Below are 14,067 nucleotides of genomic sequence, written 5' to 3' on the forward strand. Positions count from 1 at the left end.
TATCTAAATTCCCATGTGAAGGGGAATGAGATTAAAACCCCTCTTATCCCACCAAAATAAGACATGGGGGAGGGCAGGTATTAGGGAGGGGGATTATTTTTGGTTATGTTAAAAGACAAATTTACTCTTCATTAAAATATACTTCACTAATATTGCTTGCTCTTCTTTTGCTATCCTTCATTAAAATGGGTAAATTTGTAATTTAGCAATATATTCCTTATTTAATCCCACTAACATACCAAACAAGGGATTGGGATATATTTAATAAATTCCCACCTTCTAACTCCCATTCCCAATCCCATCCTCTAATCCCCAAACTCCCAATCCCTCGTACCAAACGCCCCGTGAGAAATATGTGTGATAAGACATGGAAGACTGTGGTTGAACTTGAACAGCTTCTCTCCCTTAAACGCCACCTTCTTCATGGAAGCTTTACAGGTTTTTAGCCTTGTCCGCAGCGTTCCTACGTTCCTCCATTCTCATTGTACGCTTAAGAAATCGAAAAGCAGTTGCAGGGTCGCCGCCAAATCGAGCTGTGACGATGACCCACATTTCCATGCTGCCCTTCATTCCATTACTCTTCGTTTCCAGGAGACACATCGTCCAGGTATTTCTCTTTCATTCTTTGTCTCTAAGATTCATTTAGGCATTTCATCAAACGTCTGGTACGCTTCTTCTTAAAGTATTTTAAAACTAGATTGCGCGCTTCATGATATAATTTTAAAGACATGTACAGTAGTCATGGACTCATCACTCATAGTATATCAACATTAAAGTATAAAACAGTAATACTATTTTTCTAATCTAGTATATTACTTTTTCATTTATTTAGTATGCTACTTATTTATTCTGTTGATATGAACATAATATGAACTGGGCAAAGGTCGTCTGAGGAAATGGTACAAGTCAATTAAGATGGGCATTTGAGCTTGGTCTATCGGTTTCTACATTTGTTTAAATTGATAATATGAGAAGTTAGTATTTTGAAATTCATGTTTAGATTAGTTGGTCTTAGGTTCTGTTCCTTTTGGACTGGATTTTGCAGTTCAGTTCCGTTCAGAAAAATTCACTTTAGTTCACTTCAGTTCGGTTAATTTTCTCTCATAGTTTTCATTAAGTTCGGTTCATACAAATTAATTTCAGTTCAGTCCAAACAAATTTAATTCACTTCAGTTCAAAAGAACAAAACCTTAGTGTGGATGAAGGAGTAAATTAGTTTCAGGCCAACATTTATTCTGTGTCCCGCCTCTAGTTTAATCTTATTATTGATACTTCGAAATTTAAGTTTAGGTTAGTTTTTTTTTGTGAAAGGAAGTTTAGGTTAGTTGGTATTAGCATGTTTTACAATGGAGAACCTCATAACAATGACATTTTTGGTAATTTTTGTGAAAATAACTTCTCCAAGGCACCCCCTAAACCTCTTTTACAACGTGTTAGGCCTTGTTCTTTTGGACTTAATTTCTATTTAACTCAACTAATTTCCTCTCACAGTTTCAATTAATTTCAGTCCAAAAGAATAGGAAAATGAACAATCTGTCTTTTTGGCTATGGGATATGAGAAATGGAGGCTTTTCATTTTCCTAGGTTTTCTTAATACACCAAGTCCTTGCAAATATATGGAGTGCAAACACAAGCCCACTTCTCACCTCTCCCTTTTCCTTCATCATTACTTTTCAAACATATTGTTCAAGAAGTAGTTAAAAATAAGAATTCGTCATCCCAAATCTTGCTATGTCGACTCCTATGTTGTCTTAACTATGTTTTCTGTTATCAATATATGATTCGTATATAAGAGTCCATGATACTCATATATCCTGTGGCCACATTTGCATTTGCAGACGGTTGATTTAATTGAATATAGAGAGTGTGAAAGCTTTGATAAATTAGCTCAAGGCAGCTGAGTTTAATAATGTTTGCTTCCCCATTACAAACTACATTGCAGCAGCTTATATACAAGTGTAGTGTTATATCCATTACCCTAGAATGAGAAACCTTAACTAATCTAGGCTGTACATGTGTCCTAAGCAAATAAACAAAAATAACAGCTCTACACATAACAACTATAAACATATTAGCTCATGTGATGTGCATGTGGAGGTGAAAATAACACAAAATTGCATTGTTTTGCGGGTGCTCCTTTACACTCCCCCTCAAAATGGGAGTGAGAAGATCCACGAATCCCACTTTACCCAAGAGATGATGATGTTGCTGTCTAGGCGGTGGCTTTGTAAGATGCCACCTGCTGTTGTGAAGGAACATAGGAGGTCTAAATAAGTTTTTGATTCACCTTCTCCAGATAAAGTGACAATCCACTTCAATGTGCTTGGTGCGTTCGTGATAAACAAGGTTGGCAGCTATGGAAATCGCAGCTTGGTTATCACATTTGAGTGTTGTAGGGCCAAGTTGATTGAGGCCGAGATCTTTGAGAAGAGAAAGGAGCCATGGATCTCACATGTTGTCATGGCCATGGCTTTATATTCTGCTTCTGCGGAAGACTTCGAGACCACACTTTGCCTTTTAGATTTCCAAGATATGGGGGAAGAACCCAAGAGAATACAATAACCAGTAGTACTCCTTCTGGTCCCAGTTGGAATCACAATATGATGTGAGAGTAGCTGCTGAGGAACTTGTGAGGAGAATGCCTTGATTTGGAGATGAATTAAGATATCTCAATACTCTTTAGCTGTCTGCATATGAACAGAAGTGGGACCCTCCATAAATTGACTAAGCAGCACAGAGAAGGCTATGTCTAGCCTAGTATGAGAAAGATAGATAAGTTTGCCAATCAATCTTCTGTAGAGAGATGGATTAGAGAGAAGGGTGCTTTTGTGAGGATCCAATTTCATGTGAGAATCCAAAGGAACCTTGAGTAGTTTTTGTTTGTCTCCCCCAAATTCTTTGATCATGTTTAGTGCATATTTCCTTGGAGATATAAATATGCCTTGGTCACTTCTGTCAATTTCCAAGCCAAGAAAGTGCATGAGCTCACCAAGGTCCTTCATGTGAAACTGAGTGCTTAGAAGATGTTTGAGTTTTTCAATTTCCATTAGACAATTGCTGGTGAGTAGCATGTCATCTACATAAATAAGCACAACTGTGAAACTTGTTGTGCTTTTGGTGAAAAGGGTGTGATCTGAGTGACTTTGGACAAAACCAAAGGTAAGCAAAGCTTGAGATAATCAGCAAACCACTCCCTTGGTGCTTGTTTAAGCCCATAAAGAGCCTTTTTGAGTTTTATAACCTTGTTGGAAGTGTTATTGTGTTGAGTTACTGACCCACAAGATATTGTGCTGCCTGGTATGCTCATATAAACTTCTTCATGAAGATCACCATGAAGAAACGCATTGCCAGTCGTACACTCGTACATAGCAACAACAGCTAAGAGAGCTCTCACTGTTGTGGGTTGAGGTGCATTGGTAGGTGGTGATGTTGGAGGTGCTGGAGATTGAGGTGTAGTTGGTGAAGAGATAGGATCAAGAGGCTCACTGGTGTTCTCATGGCTAGAGGTTTCAAGATATGGGTGTATGATGTAAGTAGGTTCATCAGCAGGGATTAAAGGTGCTGTAACGGGGTTCATAAGATGTGTCTGACTCTTTTTATGATAAGGGAAGATGTGTTCATAAAACACTTTGGGGATCAACACTTGTTTTGTTTCAAGGTGAAGCAGCTTGTAACCTTTTGTGTGGGGTGGATATCCTGTAAATATGCAGGGAACACCTCTAGGGTGAAACTTGTCTTTCACCCTTTCAGGATTGTAGGCTAAAACCCGGCTTCCAAAAGCTTTCAGATTGTTATAGTCAGGCACTTTGCCAAATAATTTTTCATGAGGTGTTTTCCAGTTGATGGAAGTCTGTTGATTATGTATGAAGGTGTCAATCACAGTCTCCCCAATAGGCTAAGGGAAGTTCTGCTTGAAATCTGAGAGCTCTGCTTATCTCTAAAATATGCATGTGCTTTCTTTCAACTTTGCCATTATGCTGTGATCTAAGAACACAACTGGTTTGATGAATTATTCCTTCTTGAGTGAAAAAGGATTTGCAAGGGTCTCCAATGAACTCAAGTGCATTGTCAGATCTTACAATTTGCACTTTGGCACTGAATTGAGTTTTGACATGCATACAAAATTGTTGCAAAATATCTACAGATTGAGATTTTAGTTTCCGTAAGAATACCCACGTGGCTCTTGTAAACTCATCAACTATTGTAAGGAAATATCTATGATTTCCTGTTGTTTGCACCTTGTATGGCCCCCAAATGTCAATATGAATTAGGGAAAAGGGAGCTTGAACAGTGGTTGTGCTATGTGGAAATGGCTGTCTAGCTAGTTTGGCCATCGGACTGGTTAAACAAGTTTAATGATCATGATTTGAGAGTTTCTCACCAATGCCATGAATGTGTTTCAGTTTGCTGTATGGAGCATGACCTAGCCTAATATGCCATAAAGAGTAATCAAAAGAGCTAGTTTTCATTGCAAAAGATCGATTACACTTCACTTTAGTTTCATCAAAAAAGGAGTTTACATCAGCTTTACAAGCCAGAGAGTTCACACAAGCCTTATGCGTACTACAAAAATTAAGTAAGTTGGAAATAGCTAAGGTGTTTTTGGTGTAGGTTGAAGCTGGTTCTTTGTGCTTGACATCATCAGTCAGGACAGGGTTGGTTGCAAATTTTGAGTGAAGAAGATCTACTGGCTTGTTGAGGAGGTGATACAAGCTACTGTAAACTCTCCCAATTCCCTTAATTATCTGGGTTGTGCAATCCTGTATAAGACAAAAGTTTGCATGAAAAACCACTTTACACTTACTATCTTTTGTCAATTTCTCAACAAATAGTAAGTTTTGTTTGAACTCACGAACAAACAAGACATTCTTCAACATAATGTCATTTTGTAACTTTACAGAGTCAATGTGACTCACATAGGCAACCTGTCCATTTGGCAAATTAACTTTAGGTTTATTATGAGCATCTTTTACATCAAACATGTTATTTCGATTAGCACACATATGGTCCGAGGCTCCTGCATCAATGATCCAGTCCTCCAAGGAGCTAGAAGCACACTGGCATGAAACCATACCTGCATAACTTGAGTACAATTTGTCATCAGTTTCTGTGCATATCTTGGTTGAGCCACAAGTTGATTGAATGGACTTCAAAAGTTGCTCCAGTTGGTGAAAGTCAGAGTAATGGTTGTAGAAGGATCAGCGTTGAATTTTCCTGGAGTTAAGTGAACGTTTGCAGCAGTTTTAGCCCCCATTTAGATAACTCCCTCTTCCTTTGTTATAATGATGTCATAAATCTGTCTATCTTTATTAATGAAAAACGAGCCATATATATAGGCTTATAAAAACTGATTCCATCCTCTACTAGGTTTTGGAATACTAAATAAACTAGGTAAAGGAAAACAACTTCTACTATGCTTAGGACAACCCCTAAGTCATACGACTCTTATTAAGCTTGAATCATGTAAAATCCATGATTCCTAATACAACTCGAATAAGAAAACATAAAGCAATAAAGATATGAAGAGTCCTAATAGAACTCAACTAAGCATGCTATCACATGCCATTCTCATTCCTAACAGAACTAGAAATGTCTTCCAAACATCCACCTCATCACGCACACATCATATAGTATCCTCCTTTATCTCCTCTTTGATATCTTGTGTATCCAGAGTTAGGCTTGCCTCTTCCCTGACCAGAGGTTTTAGGTGGAAACCCAACAACATACCAGCATTGTTGTTTTGAATGACCTGTTTTTCCACAAACAGTACAAGTGATAGAGTTCTCCCCCTGGGAGAATAGAGCAGATGTCTCCACATCTCCCTTTTCTCCTTCAAGAATTTCATGTTGAGATTCTTCTTGCTGCATCAATGATACGACGATGATGTCTACACTACTAGGCAGAGGACTCAACAACAAAATGTGACTCCTTTGAGTCTTGTAATCCAAATCCAAACCATTAAGAAACTGAAATAGCTTCAGTTATTCTTTTTGCTTTTCAACAGCTTTAATGTATTCTTTAATTTCAGAAGTGACTTGAGTTAATGGAGGATAATCATTCATACTTTCTAGTTCCTCCCAAAGAGACCTCATGTCAGTGTAATATTCATTTACAGATTTTCCATTTTGTTTCAAGTCAAAAATACTTTTGTTTATTCTGTATTTTCTAGAGCCATTGCTAACAGAAATCTTTGATTCAAGTTATCCCAAATGGATTTAGTAGATTGCAGATACATAACAGTCCTTCTCACAGTTTCGCTTACATTGTTGAGAATCCAAGAGATGACAAGATTGTTACAGGTTTCCCATGCCTCATTTTTCAGATAATCTTCCCCTGGTTTTTTTATTGCTCCGGTTACAAAACCAAGTTTTCTTTTGGTTTGAACTTTGAAGAGAGATTTCAATCTGTTTTCTCCATGGTCTGTAGTTAACTGGTCCACTGAGCTGGGTTTCCAGTTTGATGGTATTCGGACCATCAAATGGATATATGTAAAGGGGGTCACCCATTTCAATAGCTTTGCTATTGTTCTTGTTTTCTCCCGCAATTGCTCCTGCCATGATTTACTTGATAAACAAAAAAGGAAGCTTTTGAAAAAGGTGTAGGAATTTTTTTTTTTTCAAAGATATGATCTTTGGTAAAATGTGGCAGAGATTTTAACTCTTTAAGCATTGGTTTTCGAGAAGAAAAAAAATTGGAGCTTTGCTTTTCACATTCTCATGGCTCTGATACCATGTTGATTTAATTGAATATAGAGAGTGCGAAAGCTTTGATAAATCAGCTCAAGGCGGCTGAGTTTAATAATGTTTGCTTCCCCATTACAAACTACATTGCAGCAGCTTATATACAAGTGTAGAGTTATATCCATTACCCTAGAACGAGAAACCTTAACTAATCTAGGCTGTACATGTGTCCTAAGCAAATAAACAAAAATAACAGCTGTACACATAACATAAACATATTAGCTCATCTGATGTGCATCTGGAGGTGAAAATAACACATTATTGCATTGTTTTGATGGTGCTCCTTTACACAGACCCACTTTTCCATGATCCTTATGTTGCTTGCTTGGTTCCTGCCAATACGCCTGTGTATATAAAGCAGCACACACACCCTTATTGCGTTGCTACAAGGTTCATTGATGATAAATTGCTCCAGGCTTTGAGAGATACCGATGAACTGAAACAGGTATGACCTGTCTCAAAATGTGAAGCTCTCGGTTCATACCAAGGGCAGTATCAATGGTATAAGGCAATATGATTATTATGTAGGTTGTTTTGTTGACAGATGGTGCAGATACTCGTGCTTATAGACTAACTTGGCCGAGCTCCACATTGATATTTAACATATCACCTGATAGAATCTACTGTGAAGTGTCTCAGAAACTTAGAGGTATGTTACTATGTTTCGTCTATTTCAGACGTATATGGCAATTTTCTATTGTGATTCAAGTGTGAATACAGATATATTATGGATATCAAAGCCAATTAAAATCTTAATGTTCTGCATTCCTAATGAATGTCTAGGTTATGGTTGATGTTTGGGAATACTGTGTGATTTTTTCAGTGAAAGAGAAGGATTTAATTGCCTTTCCTCATATATGTAATTTGTTGTCTTGAAAATTTTAAACCTATGCAAACTCCTTTATGTTCCTTCTGTTTTGTTGCTTATGATGGATTACTAGTATATCATGTAACTTCATATAATATCATAGATGTTGTATCAAATCCATGAAGCTTGTTTATTTTATAATTACACACTGTCTTGACATGGTTCCCTATCACTTGTAGACATTGGGGCTCAGATCAGCAGGAGTTGTTTGTTGCTTCATGTTTCACTAGAGTCTTCTGACATACAAGAAGTCCTGCAAAAGAAAGGATTTAATGGTAACCGCCCAAGTATATGGGCTCTCCAGGTTTTCATGTCATCAACATCTCTGTCATTGCCGTAATTGTCTTAAGAAAAGCAGAGCATTTTATGGAGTGAGTGTATCTTGTTGCCTTATGCAGGGACTGCCTCTGATGACATTGACAAGTTTTGAAGATATTCTGACTGTTGTTAGTAGTCTAGCCATAAAGGGAAGTCTTCTAATAGGTGAAATCCCTGTCTGGTTAGCAGAAACTGAATTTAAGCTAAAGGTAGCGGCTTTCCCCTAGCTTGCTCACTTTGAATTTGGTTTTTGATCATTTTCTCTATGAGACACCATTTCCTAGTTGCTTTCCTTCGCAGACTGGTCAAGAAGAATGGATGCACAAGCTTTTTATGCGCCATGGATTTCAGGTTCATGTGATTGACTGTGAAGATGTCGCTAGAAGTTTGAGTAAAGATTTATCAAGGGAAACGTCCAGCTCTATGCTCTTTGTTGCAGAGCATTTGCGGTTTTCAGATGATCAGGTTAGAGCACACCTAATCTCTCTATTGACACTCCAGTTTCAGGGTCTTATTTGTAGGATTGTCTTTGAATTTGTATCCTCCGTCCTGTTCTTGAGAGAACTTTATTGCTACTGGAAGAGAGGACACAACAGATTTGCATTGCCATGGATGTTTGAACAAGGTTGGAATTCAATATTATGTGCTGTGCGTATTTTCAGCCTCCTAAGTTTGAAGTGTTACCAACCGAGAATAGATCATCCGTTGTTGGCAATTGCTTGTGATTAGCACAACGAGAGATAATGGGGATATAATATGAGACGGATAATGTTGTATTCATTGAAGCATTGATGGTAGATAATGCTATTCGTGATGTGTGATATTGCCCTTCTTGGCATAATTCGCTGTCCTTTTGTAGGACACAAAGATCAAAGAGGACTTTTGAAATAGGCTTTTCGTGTGATTGGCACTATGAAATGTGATTGAATTCTTTTCCTAGGATGATTTGGTACTTGAGTTTGTGAGAGATTGAACAATATGCTTGACGATTCAACATCTGTGTAGATGGAAACTTGGCGAAGAGAATTTCAGAGGACTGAAGAGGAAGGCGATGAAGAAGGATTTGAAGATCTTTAAACATATTCAAGGATTATATAATTTTCATTTGTTTCAAATTTTCTAGCAGTTTTGTCTTGCGATATTAATCTTTGTAGACTCCTATTTAAAGGCGGCTTACTCTTAATAATAGAGATTCACTTAGCCATTTATTGAAATAGATAGTCTCTTTGAGAATTCTTGTTTGTGAATTGTGAGATTGTGTTCCTACAAAACTCCAGCAGTGTTCACAATTAATCACCCTTGTGTTTAATCATAAGGTTCCTATCTTTTATCTTATTTTTTCATATACGAAACAACAAAAGAATTCAGTTGTTTCTTTAGTTGTCAAATCTAACGTTCAAGAAAGCATTCAATAATCTTTTTCTAAAGATCTTGGTGTGTTTTAAAGTTAGTTGAAATTGGATTTGAGATCCACCTTATCTTCCGAGAGGTGTAAACATTTGATAAATAGTTTTGTTGTACTTATTTTTTTTTTTTTTTGATAAGGAGAAAAGACTTAGGCAACCCACCCACTAATCAGGGGGCCAACCTAAAACATCCTTACAGATGATAAGGGAGAAATCCATACAGTAAGGGGGAAACCAATATAACAGCGAGGAGTAAGAATGCGCCTTTTTAGCCATGAAATCTGCCGCCCGATTTGCCTCACGGAAGCAGTGACAGAAGTGACACTCCGAAAATAAAGCAGCATCCAACCCTACATCAACCAAAATGTTAGAGATTTCCCAGGGAACACGCCAAGTATGCCTCATAGAGTTAATAACTACCAAATTATCACCTTCCACCACCAACTGAGAAATATTCAGCGAATGGGCTCTTTTGATACCCTCATAAAGGGCCCAAGCTTCCGCTTGAACAATGGAAACATACTGCCCTAGAGACTTAGCCCCAACCAGCATCACCTCCCCCTCACTATTTCGAATTACAAACCCCAGGGCAGCATCCCCATTGCCCAACTTGGATCCATCAAAATTTAGCTTGCAGAAGCCCTCAGGAGGGGGGTTCCAACTTAACCGGGGACCCGATCTCGCACCCTTACGCTTCGTAGGAGGACTCACCTTGCACCCCCCAGAATCATCCACTGGCTTAACGGGATCACCAACCCATTGCGCATAGAAATGACTAATCAACTAACTAGCCTTCCTAGGCGAAAAACCCTCCTCATTAAATATAACTTTGTTTCGACAAAACCAAATAAACCACCAAACACAAGCCTATTTCTCAACTGCAGCCTTATTAAGAACTAAATGACACTCCTCAATCCAATACCTGAAAGAAGAAGAGGTCGAAATATCTATAAAATTCGGAATTCCCGGCCAACCTTCAGAAGCTTGCAAACACTCAATCACCTGATGAGTAAACGGACAAGCAAAACACAGATGAGCAACTGATTCAGAATCATGGCAGCAAAGAACACATTGTTGAGGGACAAACACTTTACACTTCTCAAGCCTATCCTTTGAGGGCAAACCATCATGGCATGCTTTCCATAGAAATAATTTTATCTTAGGAGCAACATTAAGCTTCCAGATCCAGCTGAACTCAACCTTCTCAAAATTAGGATTAAGAACTCCCTGGGAAAGCAAGGCACCCGTTTTGACTGAATACTGTCCATCAGCACTCAATCCCCAAAGCAAGGTGTCCTCTTGAGGGGAAGAAGGAAGATAGAGGGAACAAATCTTCTCCCTAACGTGAGCTGGAACCAAAACATCAAGCCTAGCTCTATCCCACCTCCCAGCCTCAGTCAGCACATCACTGACTGTTAAAGCCTCACTCCCAGGAGGAGGACTGACAATTTGGCTAATTAGGTATTGAAAAACCCAATTATCATACCAAAAACTAATACTTCTACCATTCCCAATTTGCCAGCGAAGCCCTTTCCTGAATATTGGCCGCAGAGACATAAGTCTCCTCCATTGCCACGAAGCAACAGGAGACACCCTGTGAGCCAACACATCTTGAGACTTAAAATATTTTCTTTTTACCAAACTAACCCACAGATTATCATGAACTTTGAGAAGCTGCCAAAGGAGTTTCATCTGAAGAGCAACATTATTAACATTAGCTTTACGGATGCCCAATCCACCGTAATCTTTCGGGAGGCATATCCTGTCCCACCCAATCAAGTTAGCTGTCTTATTCATGGTATCTTTGTTCCAGAAGAAATTACGGTAAGATTTGTCTAAACCCGATAGCACAGGTTGCGGAAGATAAAAACTTTGCATTTGATAATTGGCTTTAGTTGCCAGATTAGCCTGAATCAGCACTGTTCTTCCAGCTTGTGAAAGAGAGTTAGCTTCCATTTAGGGAGCTGGTTCACCACCTTGGAGCTAATCGCTCCAAAAGTCTCCTTGGTTACTCGGGAGTCAATAATAGGACAACCCAAATACTCCCCCAAAGTGCTAACCTCTGTCATTCCCAATAACGCAGCAAAGTTACCTTTTGCTAACGGAGGAACATTAGGAGAACATTGAAACGCAGATTTATGGAAATTCACCAGCTGACCAGACATAGAGCAATATTTATCAAGGATCTGTTTTATCACTACACAACTAGCGTCCGAGGCTTTAGCAAAAATCATAGTATCATCTGCAAAAGTGAGAAAAGGAACACGGACACCCGATTTTCCAACTGAAACACCGATTAATTTATCCCGATGAAGATTAGCTGCAGAAAGTTGTCTGGCAAGAAGCTCAACACATAAAATAAAATGATAAGGAGACAAGGGGTCACCTTGACGAATGCCTCTAGATGGGCTGAAACTCTCCCCCGGGAGGCTATTGACAAGCACCGAAAAAGACGGGGTGGAGATGCAACTCTCAATCCATCCCACCCACTTTGAACAAAAGCCTAATTTCTTTAAGGAAGTTAATATATACCTCCACTCGAGCCGATCATACGCTTTTTCCATATCAAGCTTAATTGCAATCCAACCCGCAACACCTGACTTCCTTTGGAAGGAGTGAAAAACTTCATGAGCTATTAGAATATTATCCTGAATGAAACGCTCTGGGATAAAAGCCCCCTGGAGAGGGTGGATAATCTTCCCCAACACAAATTTAAGGCGATTAGTCAAAACTTTGGAAATGACTTTATAGATAGTGGAGAAAAGACTAATCGGCCTAAAATGATTCGCAGAAGAAGGGTTTTCAATTTTTGGGATTAGAGCAAGGAAGGTATGGTTAATTTCCTTCAAGATATGGCCCGAGTGGAAGAAAGCACGCACAGCTCGAATTACAGAGTTACCAACTAAAGTCCAGTATTTCTGAAAGAAGAAGGGAGGATAGCCATCAGGACCAGGCGATTTATCTGGAGCAAGATCAAAAACTGCTGACTTAATCTCCTCGGCTGAGGCTTCAGCTACAAGCGCCATATTATCATTAGCAGAAATAATTGGAGAAAGAAGCTGGAAGTCCACCTCCTCATCAAACCCACAATCAGGATTAGAGACAAAACGTTGCTCAAATTCGTGAGAAATCGCTTTGGAGATCTCATCTGGGGCAGAAATAACTATATCTAGAGCAGTTTTAAAACTTTTAATTTGGTTTCTACTTCTTCGAATCGACGCATGGGTATGGTAATAACTTGTATTAGCATCCCCCAGATGTAGATAGTTGGTCTTACTCTTTTGTTTCCAGTAATCATGACTAAAAGAAAGCAATTTTTCTCTTTTCTGTAAGAGACGGTCCTGGTGACAAGACAAGACGGGACACAATGGCAAAGCAAGAAGTTGAGTTTGAATTCGTTTAAGTTGATCATCAACCCTTCGAAGTTGCCTAAAAACGTTACCAAATTGTGATTTATTCCATATTTTAGCCTTATCTTTCAATAATTTGCATTTCTTTGTTAAAATAAACATATGAGACCCGTGAAAATGAGTACACCAGGTTTTTTTTAACTAACGTATCAAAATCCTTTCGTTGACACCACATTTTTTCTAAACGAAACGGGGGTGCTTTGAAGACCTGATGATTAGAAAGATCTAACGAGACTTGGCAATGGTCTGATGATGTAAACGGATGGTGAACGAGCTTGGCTTGCGGGAACCAACTAAGCCATAACGGGCTTGCAATACCCCGATCTAATCGTTCTTAAATATTATTAGGACCTGCTCGTTTTTTCCGCCAAGTAAAACGTGAGCCATGGAAGGGGAGATCAATGCAGGGAAGCGATGCTAACAAGTAATTTATATTAGAGGCCCGACTTATAGAGAAGGGAGCCCCCCTAACTTATCTTGCTCACAACCTATATCATTAAAATCACCTAGAATAACAAAAGGGGTATCTAAAGAAGTGGCAAATTGAATAACTTCCTCCCAGAACTCGATCTTATGGCCATTCTGAGGCGGGGCATACACAAAAATAATAACAAAACTTAAGTTCTCATTAAGCATAGTCACTGAACAAGCGATAAATCGAGCGCCTTTGGTTAGAACAACAAGATTAAAAGGGGATTGAATATTCTCCTTCCAAAAAAGCCAAAGACCACCAGCTAAGCCTAATGTAGGAACATAGTCAAAAAAGGTAAATCCACATTGATTGGCAGTTAATTGAGAAGGAGGAGCCTTTGACTTAACTTCACAAACCATATAGATACTAATCCGATTACTAGCACAAAAATCCTTGATATCCGAACATGCATTCTTCTTCAAAGCACCTCTAATGTTCCAAAAACCCACAATCATAAGATAATAATAATAAAAATTACAACCCAGAGCTTAACAAAAATAACTACCAGAAACTGACTAATACAATCATTAATCTGGAAAATAACAAAAACCGGCCAAAAAAATAACCTGCTACAGATTACCAGCATCCGATTAGTCTTAGCCACATGCCCAAACAGATAATTTGAAATTTCAGGCCAAAACCAAGAAAACTGGAAAAAATCAGACATAAGCACAACAAAAGGAGAAATATTCATTGATAATAACCAACAGATGCTAAAAGAGAAACCGGGGAAGGGGGGAGAGCAAGCATATGAGAAGCCAAGCCTCCTTCGCCACACACAAAACAAAGGTAGGAACAACCAAGCTTCCCATAGCATTACAAAAACTTTCCTATTAACAAACCAAAATAACAA

General features: G+C 38.6%; 1 protein-coding gene across 5 annotated transcripts; it reads left to right on the forward strand.

The window, feature by feature from the left end:
• On the forward strand, positions 1–9,159 carry LOC104898942 (hypothetical protein). 5 transcript variants are annotated; one of them, XR_007276252.2, is made up of 7 exons: positions 2–607; positions 7,034–7,185; positions 7,269–7,389; positions 7,788–7,912; positions 8,007–8,135; positions 8,211–8,391; positions 8,786–9,159. XR_007276252.2 is itself a non-coding variant. In XM_019250828.3 (7 exons), exons 1-7 carry the CDS (start codon positions 424–426, stop codon positions 8,810–8,812), a joined length of 903 nt encoding a protein of 300 aa, XP_019106373.1. In that variant the 5' UTR covers positions 5–423; the 3' UTR covers positions 8,813–9,159. The 5 variants fall into 5 exon arrangements, 3 of the variants coding, with proteins under 3 accessions (XP_048504066.1, XP_019106373.1, XP_010684383.1); XR_007276251.2 differs by having other exon boundaries at positions 3–607; positions 8,932–9,159; XM_019250828.3 differs by having other exon boundaries at positions 5–607; positions 8,227–8,391.
• Positions 9,160–14,067: the final 4,908 nt, after the last annotated feature.

Source organism: Beta vulgaris, chromosome 7 (assembly GCF_026745355.1).
Source record: "Beta vulgaris subsp. vulgaris cultivar EL10 chromosome 7, EL10.2, whole genome shotgun sequence".
In the NCBI taxonomy this organism is placed as follows: domain Eukaryota; kingdom Viridiplantae; phylum Streptophyta; class Magnoliopsida; order Caryophyllales; family Amaranthaceae; genus Beta; species Beta vulgaris.

Coding starts and splice junctions, on each gene's coding strand:
- LOC104898942 (XM_048648109.2), top strand. CDS start 424: ATGGAAGCTTTACAGGTTTTTAGCCTTGTCCGCAGCGTTCCTACGTTC. Junction 7,913..8,006: donor CAAGTATATGGGCTCTCCAG/GTTTTCATGTCA, acceptor TGCCTTATGCAG/GGACTGCCTCTGATGACATT. Junction 8,136..8,226: donor AAACTGAATTTAAGCTAAAG/GTAGCGGCTTTC, acceptor TTTCCTTCGCAG/ACTGGTCAAGAAGAATGGAT.